The sequence below is a fragment of the Staurois parvus genome, unplaced genomic scaffold (assembly GCF_062004578.1).
Source record: "Staurois parvus isolate SC_StPar_1 unplaced genomic scaffold, SC_StPar_1.0 ptg000153l, whole genome shotgun sequence".
Lineage (NCBI taxonomy): Eukaryota > Metazoa > Chordata > Amphibia > Anura > Ranidae > Staurois > Staurois parvus.
Window position 1 is genome coordinate 24,835,989 of NW_028317949.1, and position 20,518 is coordinate 24,856,506.

The 20,518-nt window shown below is 37.5% G+C and overlaps 1 protein-coding gene across 1 annotated transcript in view; it reads right to left on the bottom strand.

Moving 5' to 3' along the window:
- Positions 1-1,705: 1,705 nt before the first annotated feature.
- BCL2 (BCL2 apoptosis regulator) overlaps positions 1,706-20,518 on the bottom strand; it is a 247,575-nt gene continuing 228,762 nt past the window's right edge. Inside the window, exon 3 of the mRNA XM_089674872.1 lies at positions 1,706-19,494. Within this exon, the coding sequence (XP_089530998.1) occupies positions 19,360-19,494 (135 nt within the window). The 3' untranslated portion in view covers positions 1,706-19,359. The remainder of the gene's footprint in view (positions 19,495-20,518) is intronic.

Genomic DNA, 20,518 nt, shown 5'->3' on the forward strand with positions numbered 1-20,518 from the left:
TGGCTTCTCAGCTGTTCCATGGCCAGGTGTGTTTTATTCCCTCATTATTCCAATTACAATGAGCAGATAAAAGGTCCAGAGTTCATTTCAAGTGTGCTATTTGCATTTGGAATCTGTTGCTGTCAACTCTCAAGATGAGATCCAAAGAGCTGTCACTATCAGTGAAGCAAGCCATCATTAGGCTGAAAAAAAACAAAACAAACCCATCAGAGAGATAGCAAAAACACTAGGCGTGGCCAAAACAACTGTTTGGAACATTCTTAAAAAGAAGGAACGCACCGGTGAGCTCAGCAACACCAAAAGACCCGGAAGACCACGGAAAACAACTGTGGTGGATGACCAAAGAATTCTTTCCCTGGTGAAGAAAACACCCTTCACAACAGTTGGCCAGATGAAGAACACTCTCCAGGAGGTAGGTGTATGTGTGTCAAAGTCAACAATCAAGAGAAGACTTCACCAGGGTGAATACAGAGGGTTCACCACAAGATGTAAACTATTGGTGAGCCTCAAAAACAGGAAGGCCAGATTAGAATTTGCCAAACAACATCTAAAAAAGCCTTCACAGTTCTGGAACAACATCCTATGGACAGATGAGACCAAGATCAACTTGTACCAGAGTGATGGGAAGAGAAGAGTATGGAGAAGGAAAGGAACTGCTCATGATCCTAAGCATACCACCTCATCAGTGAAGCATGGTGGTGGTAGTGTCATGGCGTGGGCATGTATGGCTGCCAATGGAACTGGTTCTCTTGTATTTATTGATGATGTGACTGCTGACAAAAGCAGCAGGATGAATTCTGAAGTGTTTCGGGCAATATTATCTGCTCATATTCAGCCAAATGCTTCACAACTCATTGGACGCCGCTTCACAGTGCAGATGGACAATGACCCAAAGCATACTGCAAAAGCAACCAAAGAGTTTTTTAAGGGAAAGAAGTGGAATGTTATGCAATGGCCAAGTCAATCACCTGACCTGAATCCGATTGAGCATGCATTTCACTTGCTGAAGACAAAACTGAAGGGAAAATGCCCCAAGAACGAGCAGGAACTGAAGACAGTTGCAGTAGAGGCCTGGCAGAGCATCACTAGGGATGAAACCCAGCATGTGGTGATGTCTATGCGTTCCACACTTCAGGCTGTAATTGACTGCAAAGGATTTGCAACCAAGTATTAAAAAGTGAAAGTTTGATTTATAATTATTATTCTGTCCCATTACTTTTGGTCCCTTAACAAGTGGGAGGCACATATGCAAACTGTTGTAATTCCTACACCGTTCACCTGATTTGGATGTAAATACCCTCAAAAATTAAAGCTGACAGTCTGCAGTTAAAGCACATCTTGTTTGTTTCATTTCAAATCCATTGTGGTAGTGTATAGAGCCAAAAATGTTAGAATTGTGTCCATGTCCCAATATTTATGGACCTGACTGTATTTTTCATAATACTGATTGTTCCTATAAGAAAAATTATCAGCCCTCATGGCTTCCATCTATAGAGGGGATAGTAGCAAAAGCTAGAACAAGTGAATAACATGACTGGAATAACTAATAAGGATAACGAATCTGCTTGCAATTTCTTGTGATTTCATAATATAATTTTCCAGTTATATATCTGTCCTGAGTAACCTAACGATAAGCATGGGAAAAATAACATGGTTGTGATCATAAGAAATATATCAACATAAATAATACACACAAATCACACTGTTATGTGATCAAACACAATTTTAATGAAATATTTTTTTCATTTTAAAATTGACAGTGTACTTTAAAACAAAATCTACATATTGCTACTTAAGGTCACAAAGCGCATAATGTCAGACATTTTCATAAAGCAAAGTCTAGCTTTACATTTAAAATGCAAATGATAGCTACACAGCACATACATTACAAAAAATATATAAATATGTACACACAAATAGAGGGATACAAGTGATGCTACACAATTACAGCATGTTAGTGATGACAATACAATGTACATTTACTACTGATCAGTTTTGTTTGTATATAGGCTTAAACCTGCATATTCTTTCCCCTGTAACATTTGACAAGGTAATTCCTTTCTTTAATGTACACCTGTCACCAGCACACAATGGAGAAAGCCATACTTGGGGGTGGCCAATATTTCATCTATTTTTCAATGACAATGCCACACAGGATTCACTGAACTGTTTTGGGTAGGTGGTGGCACAGGGAGTGTGTCACATTATCCACTTTTTGTGCCATCCACCTTCATTTTATCTCGCTCATCCTATCACTGGGAATGCAAGAAGATAAAGGAGAGTCCAAAAACCTATTAGCATGGGTCTTTTTGCTGTGACAGCAATGAGTCTTCACAAAAACACATTTTTTATCCTTTTGGATAGGGTTAGGAGGAAATCTGCCTCTTTTTCTGGGAAAACTAGATACCTGGCTGTTATGCTAACCTGCCTGGCTTAATACAGAATATTGAACCATTAACTCAGAACAACCAACAACAACTTTGCTGAACTTGTCAGTGGTCCAGAAAAGTATTGATGCTCGTGGATTAGCATTACAGCAAGGCAATTGCTATTGTCAGGCTGAAGCAAGCTATGGTGACACATATTTGTTCTCCTGATGGGCTTACTATAGTTCTGAAATAAACCTACTCAAATATAATACCAAAAGATAATAATAATAAAAAAACTAGATATTATGATAAGTAAAAAAGTACATATAACCTGCTCCTGGAAAATGATCTGGGCCAAAACTGTAACACAAGTTAGTTATATGATTTCTGCACCCCTTTTTCAGGGAAGCTAAATTTTGGACTGCCAGATGTGAACTTTCCCCAACTGATCTGCCTTTATAATGTGTCAGACCCATAAAGGACTATGAGGCGTGTTGAAAAACCATGTTGTGAAGCTGAAGGAGGGTAGGACCTTGAAAATGACAACATGGGACTCTGCTTTATGACAAGTTTCACTTCACACAAATCATCTCAGTGAATTTTGTGAGGACTTCTTAAAAAATAGATCACCTCAGCAGTACTGGCTATACTATCATTGAGCTTAGGTGACAGGTCCGCTTTAAAACTATCATGTAAGGCACACAACCTAATAAAGGCACTGGCTTTGAAAGGAGAGTGGGCTATTTATTTTGTCATTTCTCAAACAACCTGCTTCTCAGTTCAGTTTGCATTGCAAATGTTATCCTATTAATGACTTACTATAATTACCATGGTTAAACATAAATGAGGTGACGTGTTTCCCCTGCAAACACAGGGCCAGGTCTGGTGTCACAGACTCACTGAAAAGGGGCTACACTAGAAATATGTAACAATGAAGCAGAAATGTAAGCTAGGCCTGCTGATGTAACATTTCAATAAGAGGGATTTCTCCAGTTCTGTAGGCATACTTTGAAATTACATTATTCCAAGCAGTTACAAATTCATGTTTAGAAACTAATTGACTGGACAGGTGACCGTATTTATATGTACGTTTATGGCATTACAATGAATACACATAATATCACAGAAAACAGATGTGCAAGTGAACACCGAAGATATTTTCTTAGTGCATGAGTATGGAGAAATAAAAAGGCAAATGTGAAATGCCAAGTTTCCCACATTTATAATAATCAGATCATTTACTGTATTAGAAAACAGCATTGTGGTTCCATGGGATGAAATCTGGAAGAACCAACCAGAAATGCTTCCTTACATATGATTGGGTTGTAGTGCGAGTTGTCATTGTATGGACAGTCTCTGCATGAGACAATCGATAGATATGTATGAACACAATCATTAGACTGCACCATTAAATGGCATTCATCTTGTCATGCCTGTTAAGAAAATAGTAATTCATCATTAAGATGAGCAAAAGAGTAGAGGCTCCTCCTGCATTAGGGGTGTTGACCACTCAGATAAGACACGCTGTGTTTATGTGGCCAAACAAAAGTCCTAATTTTCAGTTTAGAAACAAATTGGTTGGTCCTAGTGGAGTTCTTTTATTTGTATCCATAATGATTGCTGCCAAACCCATGCATGGAATTATCATTAATTGCAATTTATGTAATAGATCAGGGTTTCCCAACCAGGGTTCTGTGGAATCTTAGGGTTCCTTAAAAGGTTGCTAGGGTTTCCTTCAGCAATAAGCACTTTCTGCCTCTCAGATAAGTAACCACTGACACCAGTTATCTTTTTAGTGATCTGTAAGAGTGGGATTCTTCCCAAAGACCACAAATGCAAGGAGCATTCTTCCCATTGACCATCACACTAATGTACTGCGAGCTGTATATACAGTTATTAGCAGGGGTTCCCTGAAACCAAATCATTATTTCAAGGGTTTCTCCATGTTAAAAAGATGGAGAAAGGCTGTAATAGATGCTTGAATAGTACTGCTCTCAGGGGGTTCAACACCCAATGATTATTTAATTATGGTCAAAAAAGTTTTTATGTCATTTTTTAGAAAATAGGTCACAAATGTGAGAATGTAATATCAAAATACACAATAAGACATATAAACAGTACAGGTTTTGGTGATATAGAGGATTCTCCAAAAGAGAATAGAAAACCAAAGACTAAACATTCTGAACAGCTGAAATGGGTAATAAGCTCCTAGATTGTAAGCTCAAAAGAGCAGGGCCCTTGATCCCCTCATGTTTTGCATTGTATTGGTATTGTTCTGTCACATGTTCTGTCCCTCTTTGTAATGTACAGCGCTGAGCGAACTATTGGCGCTTTATAAATACTGTACAATAATAATAATAAGGTGTTTGTTGGACTCATAAACTGGTGATTATTCAATTAAAGTGAGCATGTACTATACTACACACACAGCGTTTTTCATGGCAATTTTGGAGCTATTAATAAAAAAAAAAAGAACAATCCTTCACCATTTCAACTGTTTCCCAATTTGAAGTGATCAAATGACAAACCGTGGTGGATAATAATTAAAGCCACTGCAATGGTAGTTCAAAGGTATGTTAAATGTATTTAACCCCATCTATTTTTATTTAGATCATTTGGTCAAAGCCATGGATTGCCAATGGATGAGAACTGTTGAAATCTATGAAATTGTACTTTCAAACAATAGTCAACTGAATTTTTTTAGGATCAGCCACAACCCCAAGTGTATGGCAAACATTAGGGTTCTTTGAAAAGTGCATCCTTCATGCCAGAATGTTTTAGCATGCATCTATTACAAAATAAGGTTAGAAAAAAGCCACGTCCATCAAGTTTATACTATTCGGTTCCTGTTCTAGCAGAATGCTGATAGCAAATTAGTCAGTATGGTCATTGTACAGTAACAACTGTACACAGATAATTTAGAGTAAACTTATCCTAAACATAAATTGCATAATAAAGTAATTATGTTTTAATGAATGTATCCCCAGGCCTTCATACATTACTGCTTCATTATCTCTCAAGTGAAAAAAGCCAATTATAAAGATTCACCACCTACTAGATTGAGAGCCAGTGCTGGGTGCTGAATAAGATACAAGGGTTGAGCTATTATAATATATATACCTTAGAAAACAACATAGAGTCAGGTTACTACCTTTGTCAGTTAAAAGATCAATAACATGTTTCAGTAAAAGAAATATGCCATAAGCAGGTAGTTCATGATGAAGCTAAAGATTACATTTTTGTTTAACAAATGTAAAATGAACATACTGAGAAAGAGACTTTATGGTACATTAAAAAGTTGAGTCTGACAGATCCACATTTGGAAAAAACAAGTGCGTTTTACTTGTGTCAGAAACAGGCAATATAACTGTAAAAATGCTGTTACATACACCAGAATATTTATTCTCTACTAGACAGAGATAATATCAGTATATAATACAACAATGATTGATAGACATAGACAAACACGAACCTATCGTCCTGCACTGTGTTAAAATACATGGTTTTATTAAGCAGGGAGGTTTATGGCTACAGGGAAACCTTATTTGTTCAGGTTTAACAGTAGACCAGTATATCATTATCTGTTCCTGTAATGAGGAACTGATTGCATATGGTTTGAAAGCAGGAACATCAATGCACAGTGGAGCGTCTGAATATGGGTTCGGAAAAGTGGGAGAAAATAAAGCGTATGTGTTGGCCGCAATTTATTTTTCTAAACAGGAGGATGATTGGCTGCTACTTTTGACATAGACACATTTTTCCTGCAAGTGTTTTTTTTAAATATTTCTAAATGTTCCTAATGGTCATTTCAGCACATCTTCCAGAAGCAAAGTGTTTTTCTTACCCTGGCTTCATGCTCCTCTGAATTAGTCATACAGCTAAGCATAAGGACCTTATGATCTTACTGTACCCATTGAAGCTTTGACGGCATATGGATTCTGGGGCGTGCTCCAGGCAAATTACATTTATAGTAGCACCAATCAGTCCCAAACCCACAACAAAACCAGGGTAATTTAAACCACCATTGTGTATGAAAATATGTAGTGGTGATTTTTAGAGGAGAACTCCATAAAGACTTTATTGGTTGCAAGCAAAGAGCTTAGTATGCTAACTTTACCTATTTCTTTTGACCTTCTACTCAACAATTTTTTTCCTAAGAACTTTCACAGTATTTTAGTATATAGGCATATCTCATCATAAGATACTTGTCCCACATTAACAAATTTCTAAAACCTAGTCATGAGATGCTTCAGACCCTGAGAAGATAATGGAATTAGTGTCTATAAGGGTAAATCAGCATGAGGAAGGGGGGCACAGAGGGTAGAACGTTTGCTATAGTAAACCTACTTGAAGTGAATATGTGGTAATATGAAAAGGCCTAGGCTTTATAAGAGTGCATGCAATTTATGGCCCAAGTGAAAGCCTATACAAATAAGCCCCTGCAACCTTCATTGAAAGATTGATTTATAAAAAAAATAGCAAAAGTGGTTGCCTACAATGACCAATAAAATCCCATTTCTTCATTTAACAGAACATAAATGGAAACCCAACCACCACAAGCAACAATATTTTTTTACATTTGCATAAATAATTGAGGATCACATAGCTTCTATATATTGAAAGATAGTGATTCACATATTTGATGTATGTGGTCTCTTGGCTTCCTGGAGTAGAAGAAGTACACCAGAAGGAGTTTCTGATATACACCCTTGCAAATTTTTTTACATTTGAAGAAAATTTGGTTTAGGCTACATTATTAATTTATTCATGCCCCACACTTGTTTTAGAAGCATTTTTCATGCAATAACAGTGATCTCTGTGATAAGATAAGCAGTGCTGGGAACTGCAACAAATATGTAGAACTGTTTTTGTGTGTGTGTATATATATATATATATATATATATATATATATATATATAGATAGATATATCTTTGATCTGGAAAAGAATCACCCACCTTTAAAATAATCATTTTTGCTTTGCTGCCTAAAATGAATAAATTAAGTTTTGTTTTTATCCAGCTGCAATTACTCAGTGCAACATAAAACATACAAGTGAAAGATAAAACACCAACAAGCCAGGAAAAAATAAGAAAGAGAATCACTGAGTTGGAAAAAGGATCACCCCCTTGTCAGTATTTTGTTGAGCCAGATTTTGCGTTAATTACAGCCTTTAGTCTGTTGGGATGTCTCCACTAACTTTGCACATCTAGACTTTACAATATTTGCCCCTTCTTCTTTGCAGAACTGCTTACGTTCAGTTAAATTTGATGGTGGAACAGGATATTACCACCTTCTTCCTTTACTATAGGAATGGTGTTATTTGGATGGTGAGCTGTATTGCATTTCCGCCAGACATATCATTTAGTGTTGAGGCCAAATCATTAAATTTTGGTCTCATCTAACCACAACACCATTTTCCATGTGGCTTCAGAATCTTCAAGGTGTGTTTTGGCAAAGCTCGGTCATGACTGCATGTGGCCTTTCCTGAGGGATTGATTTTGTTCTTGCTACACTCCCATACAAGCCACATTTGTGTAGAATTTGTGATATTGTTGTCATATGCACACAATGATCACTCTTTGGCATAAATTTCTGCCACTACTTTAGAGTTGCTGTAGGCTTCGTGATAGCCTCTCTGACCAATTTCCTCTTGGCTCTTTTATGCAATTTGGAGCAACGTCCTGTTCCAGGGAGGGTCTGTGTTGTACCAAATACCTTCCACTTCTTAATAATAGACGTCACTGTTCTTCTAGCCATTGATAAAATCTTTGAAAAGTTTTTTGTATCCATCTCCTGACTTGTGCCTGTCCACAACTTTATCCCGGAGATCTTTTGACAGTGCCTTGCCATACACAGTTGATTGTGTGCTTCAGTTGTGCTACCAGGGACTGAAATGCTCCAGGAAAGCTCTTTTCATGCTGAGCTAATCAAAATGACCACAGCTGACTGCAGTAAAAAGTCAAATGGCTTTGTGTGCCATTAAGAAGGTGATTATCTACACCTGACTGAGTTTGCAAGTCATTGTTAGGAGAGGGGCGATCCTTTTTCCAACTCAGTGATTCTGTTTTTGAATTTTTTTCTTACATGTTGGTGTTGTATCTTTCACTTGGATGTTGTAAGTTGCAAATACAGCTGGATAAAACAAAAACTGTCTTCATTTGAGACTGAAAAGCAACAAAATGTGATTTTAAAGGGGGGGGGGGGGATTATTTTATATACCCACTGTATTAGTACTCTGAAATGTGGGTCAACTTATCTGAAATATTTTATGTACAGTGGATATAAAAAGTCTACGCACCCCAGTTAAAATATCAGGTTTCTGTGATGAAAACAAATGAGATAAAGATAAATAATTTCAGAACTTTTTCCACCTGTAATGTTACCTATGAAATGTACAACTCAATTGAAAGACAAACTGAAATCTTTTAGGGGGGAAAAGTAAACATAAAAAATCTATTTACACCCTCTTATAAGTGGGGATGTAGCTGTGTTCAGAATTACGCAATTACATTAAAAATCATGTTAAATAGGAGTCAGTACACACCTGCCATCATTTAAAGTGCCTCTGATTAACCCCAAATAAAGTTTAGCTGTTCTAGTAGGTCTTTCCTGACATTATCTTACTCGCATCCTACAGCAAAAGCCATGGTCCGCAGAGAGCTTCCAAAGCATCAGAAGGATTGTTAAAAGGTATCAGTCAGGGGAAGGGTATAAAAGAATTTCCAATGCACAAGATATGCCATGGAACACAGTGAAGACAGTGATATTACCAAGAACTAGACATCCCTCTAAAATAGATGAAAAGATGAGATGAAAACTGGTCTGGGAGGCTGCCAAGAAACCTTCAGCAACATTAAAGGAGCTGCAGGAATATCTGGCAAGTACTGGCTGTGTGGTACATGTGACAACAATCTCCCGCATTATTCATATGCCATCGGCTATGGAGTAGAGTGGCAAGACGGAAGCCTTGTCTTATGAAGAAAAACATCCAAGCCCGGCTACATTTTGCAAAAACACATCTGACGTCTCCCAAAAGCATGTGGGAAAATGTGTTATGGTCTGGTGAAACCAAGTTTAAACTTTTTGGCGATAATTCCAAAAGATATGTTTGGCACAAAAACAACACTGCACATCACCAAAAGAATACCATGCTGACAGTGAAGCATGGTGCTGGCAGCATCATGCTTTGGGGCTGCTTTTCTTCAGCTGGAACTGGGGCCTTAGTCAAGGTAGAGGGAATTACAGTTTGAAATACCAGTCAATATTGACACAAAACCTTCAGGCTTTTCCTAGAAAGCTGAACATGAAGAGGAACTTCATCTTTCAGCATGACAACGACCCAAAGCATACATCCAAATCAACAAAGGAACGGCTTCACCAGAAGAAGATTAATGTTTTGGAATGGCCCAGCCAGAGCCCAGACCTGAATCCGATCAAAATTTGTGGGGTGATCTGAAGAGGGCTGTGTACAGGAGATGCCCTAGCAATCTGATAGATTTGGAGTGTTTTTGCAAGGAAGAGTGGGCAAATATTTCCAAGTCAAGATGTGCCATGCTAACAGACTTATACCCAAAAAGAGTGAGCGCTGTAATAAAATCAAAAGGTGCTTTAACAAAGTATTAGTTTAAGGGTGTGCACACATATTATAGTTTTTTTTATTTTTACTTCCCTCCACCTGAAAGATTCAGTTTGTTGTTGAACTGAGTTGTACACCGTGTTCCAAATTATTATGCAAATGATATTTTTCTCATTTACCTAAATAATTGATGTAAATAACAGTCAGCATAATTCTCATGTTATCAACTATTAAGAGTACAATTCAAATTTTATTGAACAAACCTCCTAATGATAACAGTATTTTTGTTAAATATAAAAAACTTACAATGCACTGTTCCAAATTATTACGCACAGTAAGTTTCAAAACACTTTATAGGTTGTAAAGAACTGAAAATTGTCATTTGGTGTGTTTGCAGCATATTTACTGAAATCAAAAGCTATTTTAATCAGACTTTTAACAACATTTTAACTTTTTAAACATTTGAACAGGTCACGTTACATTGTAGCATAGGACCCCTTATTTTTGGACAGTTTCTGCTTGAATTTGTTTGCAAGATGTCAGAATAGCCTCCCAGAGCTGCTGTTTGGATGTAAACTGCCTCCCACCCTCATAGATCTTTTGCTTGAGGATGCTCCAAAGGTTCTCAATAGGGTTGAGGTCAGGGGAGGATGGAGGCCACACCATGACTTTCTCTCCTTTTATCCCCATAGCAGCCATTGATGCAGAGGTATTATTTGCAGCATGAGATGATGCATTGTCATGCATGAATATGATTTAATTACGGAAAGCATAGTTCTTCCTTCTCTACCAGGGAAAAAAGTGGTCAGTGATAAACTCCACATACTTTGCAGAGGTCATCTTTACACCTTCAGGGACCCTAAAGGGGCCGACCAGCTCTGTTCCCATGATTCCGGCCCAAAACATGACTTCACCACCGCCTTGCTGACATCGCAGCCTTGTTGGAACAGGGTGGCCGTTCACCAGCCATCCACTACTCTATCCATCTGGACCATCCAGGGTTGCACGGCACTCATCCGTGAACAGGACTGTTTGAAAATTAGTCTTCATGTATTTATCTGCCCAATGCAGCTGTTTCTGATTGTGAGCATTGGTTAGTGGTGGCCGAATAGAAGGTTTATGCACAGTTGCAAGACTCTGGAGGACTCTACACCTTAAAGTCCGTGGGACTCCAGAGGCACCAGCAGCTTCAAATATCTGTTTGCTGCTATGTAATGGTATTTTAGCAGCTGCTCTCTTGATCCGATGCATGGATCTGGCAGAAATCTTCCTCAATGTGCCTTTATCTGCACAAACCCGTCTGTGCTCTGAATCAGCCACAAATCTCTTAATAGTGCGATGATCACGCTTAAGTTTTCGTGAAATATCTAATGTTTTCATACCTCGTCCAAGGCATTGAACTATTTCACTCTTTTCGGCAGCAGAGAGATCCTTTTTCTTCCCCATATTGCTTGAAAATGGTGCTCTGCTTAATAATGTGGAACACCCTCCTTTAGTAGTTTTTCCCTAAGTTGGGCTCACCGGCCAATCTAATTATCACAGGTGTCCGAGATTGTTTTCAGTGATCAAAAGAGCCCTGACACACAATGCCATCCATGAGTTACACTGAAAAACAAAATATTTAATCTTTGTAACACTTAAATAGAATTTGCATAATAATTTGGAACGCGGTGTATAGTTTATAGGTTACATTAAAGGTGGAAGAAGTTCTGAAATTATTTATCTTTGTCTAATTTTTTTACATCACATAAACCTGACATTTTAACAGGGGTGTGTAGACTTTATATATCCACTGTATATATTTATTGTCTGTGCCCTCAATTGGGTATAAATATTAGTCACAGACAATAAATCTATACATATTATATAATGGTTGAGATATGCTGATCCATGCCAAGGGATACCTAAAGAGGAACCTCACCCTCCTCATACATTTATTCTGTTTAAATCCCTGCTTACCTTAGGCTGGGTTGCACTAAATTCAGATACTTTCCAACCCAGTAGATCCAGCATTGTCCTACTGTAATCTTCTGCAACTGCTTGGATCTCACGCTGCCATCTTTCTCCATGACTTATTTTGGGAAGCAGCTGTCTCTTCTGGCTTTAGGCAGCCGTCTCCCACCCCTTCCTCCTTACGTAAGTGGAAGTCAATGTCACCTGGAATATGTGATGTACATATCCCAGGATGCAGCACAACATTCTCATCAATGTGAGAATGGAGAATAATGGGCAGGCCGGAACATGTAAAAAAGAGGCATAAAAGAGACGCAAACAAAGAAACAGAGAGGAAGATTTTCCTGTAGTGGGGGGAGTGTTGGATGGAGAGGAGGAAAGTTTATTTTCAGTGTAAAGATTCACTTTAAATAATACTGGCCTTTATAACTTGAAAAAAAACTGTATAACAGTATAAATGACTAGATTTAAGAAACACTAATGGGGGCAACATATGATTTTCTTCACATTCTCAGAACCCAAGCTCTGTTGTTTTACAAATCTGTTGATGTTTTATTGTCCTGACATAACTCTAACCTTGAACCGTTCTGCCAATAATGCCTTTGTGGAATTCTCCTTTCATAAACACTGGCGATAATTAATATCAAAATACATAAAATATATAATAATATATCTGAATTAAGTCAGAATTTTCTGTCCTGGTTTATCATTCTATGAGACTCAAATAGTAGGTGTCAAATTACAATTTTTTTTTTATCTGAATACACAATTAATGATACGAAGACTGCTAAACCTAAACAAGATGGTTGCCTTGCATCCATGAGGAGAGCGCAATGTACTTCATACTAACCAATTTGAGCAGCTTCTCTTAGCTGTCCCTAAAAATATACATCAGTATAAATTCAAATTATATTGGCAGTTTAGCAGCACAGTTTACAAATCTTTCGCTATATAAAACGTAACAAAATAAAGAATACTCTGATATTAGAACAACTGAAAGATAAATAATTCTTTTAAGTTACCACACACTGATACGAGCAAGCCGCCAAGATCCTGGCCCCCCAGTAATGTCGTAAATGTGGGCTACAACTTCAGACATGGAGGACCAGCCAAGTAAGAGACTATCAGAAATCTCTTTTTGATTATAATGTACTGCAGCCTCAGTGATACTGCTGGAACATATATAGTATATTCTCCTACATTACTCCTTACAAAAATCTTCTACAACGTAAAGTAAAACACCACCAGTTTACACCATACTGTGGTGAACAGTTCACTTTATATTACCAAAACACAACTCCAGTTCTCAATGGTGAAAGAGCAGCAAACCTATATTCAGTTATATGACTGACTAGGTACAGGTTTATCAGTTCACCGTCTTCTTCAGGGTCACTAAGGTGTTGTACACATTAATGGATGTGATATGTTTTCTCCTCTGTCATCCTACCCTCTAACCACAAAAATTATGCATAACAGGTAGACAGCATTCAGCATTAAAAAGCTGGTACATACACCAATCAGGTGATAAGGGAAGGTAACCAACCAATAAGAGATTTGAATAATGGCATGGGGCTCAGACTTCTGTTCAAAATCAACAGTTCATATGAAGCCTTCTCAATTAAATGTAAGCTGGGGTAAGATGTTTTGGTTATATTTTTGTAAAAATAGGAATGCTTCTACAGTCTATTGCCATATCATGTTAACATCAAAAATGATGTGTATGGTAAATGAAACAAGAATTCTGATAGTTTCAGTGGATAATTAGGCTACATTAATGTTTTAAAGTCAAGCCCATAGATTTAGTACAAAAATAAAGCCCCAAGAACTTTATTTTGCCATTTCATTCAGCTCTCCACCTCCCCTTATGACCCATTTGTCCATTATCTCTTACTTAAGCCCTGGTTCACACTGTGCAGGCTGGTTGCGGGTGCAGGAATCGCATTCTGAATGGCACCCCCATGCATCTCAGCCTGCAGTGCATTTGCAGGTGCAGGAACCACAGGGATATTGCATGGTCAAAAAGACCATGTGATTTCCCTGCGGCCTAATTTGTTAGAAGGTTCAGGCACCTTTTTTGAGGAAAACGCAGGCATGGCAGTGCATTCAAATCAATGGGCTGCCATTCCCACGCAAACGCGGGCCTCATGGTCCACACGAGTGTGCACAGTGGAAAGACAGAAAAAAAAAACACATCTCAGTCACTCGTCTGTACCTAAAATGCTTGTTGCCTTATATAGCAGTTTCTAATATCATACAGGGCAGGGTTTAGTTCAGCAAATAGTGAACATGTACAAAGGACTGGGAGAGACAGAGAGACAGGAAATGGAACTTTTCTTTGCACAGCTTAAAAGTCAATAATATTAGGTTCAGTACTTTAGGCCCATTGATGTAGTTTGATTCAACATGTCCTGTGCTGTCAAACCTCACTGCATCAGTTTGAAAGGGGTCTAAGTTAAATTGACATCTAAAAGGTAAAGAAATGTGGTATAAATTAAAGTTCTCCTGCACAGAATGTCATGCAAAAATAAATACCAGGATAAACGGTTTCCCAAAAACAAATTCCTTTTCTTCTGCCCATGCCACCAATCACCACTACAATGAGGAGAAATGGTCCCTGAAGTCTCTTCAGAAACCAGCACTTCCAGAGGTGGCGATCTCCTGTGTCCCCAACTTTGCTCACTGGTTCCTCCAGCCAACCTCTATGTCACTAAAGTGTCCCACAGCACAAGTAATAGTTTTTGTTTTTTAATCTCTGTAATTGCTCCCTATTTTTCTTCTGCATGTGAATTGCAACTCAGTTTGTTTGAGGATAAAAATAATGGAATGTCCCAGCATCCTAAAAATGCAAAAAACTACAGGCAATTTTCTTGCCACCTATTATCTTTGATGTTATAAAAAAAACATATGGATTGCCTTATCTGCTTTTTAGACCCAAAAGGCCCAAAATAGATAACCCCTTAAAATACTTAAAATATATACTCAGAGGAAAATGAGAAATGGTTGACATATTGTTATAAAGCGTCCTGTGGTACACTCTGTACATTGCATAGGAACTGTCAGCCCTATATAATGAACAGTGGACAGTGGATTTGGGTTGCAACAACTACCCACACACTGTCAGTTCTTTTCTTATATATGGAGGTAGGGTTGCAAATCCAGCTTGCAACAAGGGTTCCAAAATTCTGATGACTGCGAACATCAATAGTAGCCCTTTCATATCAGGCAACAAGCATTTTTCTAACTTGGTTTGGTATAGGGAGTTATGTGACCATATTTTACCCCAACACCTCAACCTCTACCTATGCAACTTTATGTGAATGGTATAATCCACTAAAATATATCATTAGGGCCGATAAGCGTTTAATATTGGGGTAAGCACCAGTATGGGTTGTGGTTACATTTCAGGTATATATTCAGATCTCTATATATGAGACCTATAAAAAATTACAATCAACATGATTACCAGCCATCCCAATATTAACTTTTCTTCTTACAATAAATTGCCCAATCCTGGAAACTGTATGTACACTTCATTCCCACACCTCCAGAACACACAACATTCTTTACAACATAAAATTAAAAACTGCCACTCTTGTACAAATGTAATACATATAGAGAATTCTTGGAACAATCAAAAGCAACATAAATGCTGAGATGCACACTGGTAGGAAGGAAGCAGCATTTCTTCTACATAGCTAAAACAAGGTCCATTACATTTTTTGATTGTTATACTTACAATGCCAACACCATCACAAAATTAGTACATGCTTGTCAGGGGCTGTGTAGTACATATAGTGCTCTCTTCACTACTGCATGCCAATGGTTCTCTATGACTGGAACCTGAGAAACATTGCAACCTTTGGCTACTATATCATACAAAGATAGCATGCACATACATTGGATTCACAGCCCCTTTCTTACCTGTGGTTACCATTAGTATAACATAAAAATACAACAAGCTTTTAGTGGTGTTCAGTCATGCACAAATATATTTGAATTATTAGTCATTAATTCAACCAAATGGATGTTTACACCATATTTCAGAATGAACCACTGGTATTTTTTTTAGTTTGTACACAGCAAAGAATATAAGATAGGTAATCTGTATGCTTCTTTGAGCTCCTAGTTTACCCAGATTTATGTCTAGCAATTTTTTTGAATGTAGATTAACTTACGTATGCGGACTGAACATTTCGGTTACTCTTCCAAGTCCTTATTGCTTCTTGAATTTTTGGTTAGTTCTCTTCTACACGTGACTACATTCCATGTGTATCAGAGATGGAGTCAGGCGAAAACAGTTTTACAGTGAGTGCTAAAGTCAACTTTAGTTAGAACCTAGACATTTAGACTTTCATAAATGAAAGCTATTTAGACCCTACTACTCGCGAAGGGCACAACTAAAGGCTTTTAACAAAAATATGCTTTTTTTTTCTTAAAAAAATATATATGTATACTAGTTTTGGAAAGAAAAATAGTATGCTTCAGAGTAAAATAAGTAAGGGCTTCTATTAGGACAAGAAAGTAAATGGGGCAGCAGAAACATTGGCCAATGTGTATGCCTTGACATACAAAAAGAACAAATACGCTCTGTGGAAAACTGCCCCTTAAGCGCATACAATCTGTCCTATTGCACAATTGTTTTTCTAAATGTTACAAATATGAGAACAAAGAAAAAGACATTGTATTCTCATTAACAATTCAAAAACCTCAACGTTATGTTCTAATTCAGAATTTCCCTGTGTCAGTCCTTACAAACCACACAAACGCATACAGTCTAGGAATTTCACAAAATACTGTATGCGTACAGTGGAGCATAGTATTTATTTACTGAAATAAATCTAATGTCTAGGGCTAGCATACATCATGATCTATGGACCCGATGTGCTCTTCTTGCCCCTAGATGAATTACTGTACCGCAGTATATAAGAAACACATTGATCCCCATGTTTGACATAAAATTGTAGGGACACCATCATTTGGTTATATGGCATGTGCTGTTACATGATGATTTACATTCTACACAAGGTCTAAATGTTAAATCAATGAATGTAATCACCCCATGCAGACGTTGACTTTTCATAAGCCAGCAGCTAGATCTGACTGCATGACATCGTTTGTACTTTCCACTCAACTATTTTAGTAAAGTCTGCCTGAGTAAAAGGAAGCATTATGAGAAGATCTGCGATAACAATGAACATTTACTTTGCAGTACAGACAGAAAAATGATCCTGATAAATGGAATCTACAGTGATACCATATGGAATATTAAAATTCGTATGTAAAACCAACTGCCACCCTCTTCAATCTTTCCTACTTTCCCCAGCGGTATTCCCAGCTCAAACCCTTACTAATTGCATTATTATCTATTTTAGCTTGTCACTCTTAAGCTAATGGATTATGTACAGTAAACAATATAGACTTTAGCAGGGTTTGCCTACTGGCCAGGATAGGAAATGGAGGCAGAGATGTGAAAGGTAAGTGCTTCTAGAGGCCTCCTTGAGATATAAAGGAAGGTGGCAGGTGATTCATCTTTCCAACGTCCACTACAGTTGAAATATCACTTTTTAGTGGAGTCATCTTTAAACAAATAGTAAAAATATATTATATTAGATAGCTATTGGAAATATGCTAGTTTAAAAAAAAAAACATGTTTTATGATAGTGTCCCTTTAAGGAGGTTCCACCTTCTATTAGAAATGAACTTGAATGACATCTCTCTCTGTAGCAACAAATGTCTACCCTCTCCCGGCATCAATTGGACACTTAGGGGTTTATTTACTAAAGCTGGAGAGTCCAAAATCAGACTCACTTCTGCATAGAAACCAATCAGCTTCCAGGTTTCATTGCCAAAGCTTCATTGAACAAGCTGAGGTTAGAAGCTGATTGGTTTCTATGCAGAAGGGAGTCTGATTTTGGACTCTCCAGCTTTAGTAAATAAACCCCTTATTGTCTGTATTAGACTAGAGAAGCAAATATGTAATAGCACTTATAGGTGCCTCATTATATCACCACAGCAGGCCTGCTAGATGACCTCTGCAAAAATTGTAATGTTGCAAAATAGGGACTTAAGGAGAGGAAGCCCGCAATACTGCTACTTAGAAAGTTGTTGTTCTGGAGTCCATATCATAATAAGAAAAAATGGAAAACTCCTTTAACAAACAAGGTGCATTTTTTTTTAGCTAGACAGCTAATCTCAGTCAGAATCAGTTTTAAAGAACACTTGGACCTGTATTAAAATAAATTGCATTTTCACTGCAAATATAGACTAACCAGCAATCAAACATTAATGGATAATGCAAACGTAACAAAAGAAAAGTTCAAAAATAATTTCTAAATAACCTAAAATGATGTATTGATGTAATAATAACAAAATGTAAGCTTATTTTTGTCTGATTGCCAGATATGCCTGGCTTTTCTACCAAAGCCAGGGATTTGGATACTACAACTCCAAAAAAACTTGTGCAAAAATCCAACTGGACCTGATCCCATCAAAAAATTTGACATATATTTATGATCCGTTTTCAATGTGATAATTATGGAAACAAATACCTCCATACGAAAGATGCTGAAGGCAGAGGTTTCAGAGGTTTGTCATTGTTTCCAAAAGCTTTCTTTTGGTAAATGGATGGGATCATAAGGCTCACAGCGTTGTCTGAAAGAGCTAACTTAGCTGGAAAGATCCAAACAAAGCTGTGTTGCCTGTGAACACTATACTGCCACCATTGCTTTAATTGGTCTAATAATATCTTCACATCCAATTGGAAGGTGTGTAGAAAATACGCTGTTTACAAATGATAATCATGGCACAGGTAAGGCACCTTCAGTAAAAGTCAATAAGAGGAGTTGCAGAGCGGGAATTTCTGTTAATTGTCATGTAGACTGTGCCTTCTGTTGCCCTTTAAAGCCTACTGATCACACATGAGAATTGGCTGGTCATACTCATCTTTGCAACTATACTGAAGGGTTGTTACTGAAACTGCCCTGTTAAATCCTGGATTTTATCATGGCTTCCATTAAAAAAACACTGATGTTCTTGAAAGTAACGATCCTTTAAAATCATTATGACAGCCACATCTAAAAGAATTAAAGGGAGTTTTAGTCTGTATTCTTTTCATGCTCTGACTAAACTTGTTTGATCTAGATACAGATTTGCATTTTCCAATATAATCTGGCAACCAGACTTTCTGTGCCTGGTAATGGAGGTGAAGAATAGAAAATAAATTTAAAGTGATAAGCAACTAGTTACTTTTTTAGCACAACAGGTTTGATACTCCGATGGTGAGACTTAACATGAAATGCACATAAATTTAATAAATAAAATTACAAAAAGAAAACACATCTAAAAGAAAGAAACAAATCCTCCTTTGGCAGTCATAGCTGATTTGACAGTTGGTCCATTAGTCTTACACATAGAAGTGTCCCTTTAAGTAAGTGATGTTAGATTAGAGGCCGTATACATTATCACTTGTGTCCCAAATAGGCACCTAGAGTGATGCATGCTCCAACGACGGCAATACTTAGGATGGTCTTGATAGAAAGCCATGAAGGATCAAATGGAGGCCGGACACTGCTGCTATACAGTTCAATGAAAGCCTCCTGCAAAACAGCAAAACAAAATATTAAATTAAATATATCCCAAAAAAGGCGTGAATAAATATAATGTTAAAAATATACATTTTCTCTACAATTTTACTACTTGTTGTAGATTTCTACAGAACTAAGCACATATTGACTAGGCATTACCACATCATTACATTTAAAAAAATAAAGTATAAATATATATTTAACAAAATTATTTCATAGAGATAAAATTGGATTCTAGGCAATTAGAATGTAAACCACTTTTACACAACTGAAAACCACATATGTATATGTGAATATTTTTAGAAAAATATGTACAATTAAGTTTAGCTAGACCTGTGACCCAGGCAATTTTCTCAGACACTTCCCAGATCTTAGATCTCCCTGCAGACCACACAGCAGTCAAATAAAGAGTTGCATTACACTGATGGGGCTACCCTTACAACTCTGTGTAAAGCAATAGAACATGATTGACTCGGAGTGCCAGCCCTCCCACTTCCATTCTGAGCACTGCCATGTAGGGAATTAAAGGAGCCTAACATCAAGACAGCTTGGGGTCCTTATACAGTGATGCCTCAGTTCACAAACGCTTCTGTTCATGAACAACTTGGTTTGCGAACAGAAGAGTCCGCAAAAATTTGCTTCGGTTCGCGAACTCCGCTTTGGTTGACGAACATGAGCCACGACCATCTTACTTGCTCTTACACGTGATCCTGACTTCCTATAAGCAAAATCGCGGTCACAGACACACGAAAGTGTAATGTAAAGACACTTACAGTACTGAGAAGCTTTTTGGTGTGCTTTTTAGCACATACTGTACAATACTGTATTTTACATCCCTGTGCACTCTAGCTGTAAAGCTTTTTTGTGTGCTTTTTAGCACATACTGTACCAGACATCCAGTATGGCTCCAAAGAAAATTCAGAGCAAGCATGGTGGTAAGAAGAAAGTGGAGAACGGTAATGAAGGTGATTGTAATGTGCAGAGCAAGCATGTTGTTGAAAAGAAAGTGCAGAGTGCTAATGAAGGTGAAAAGAAT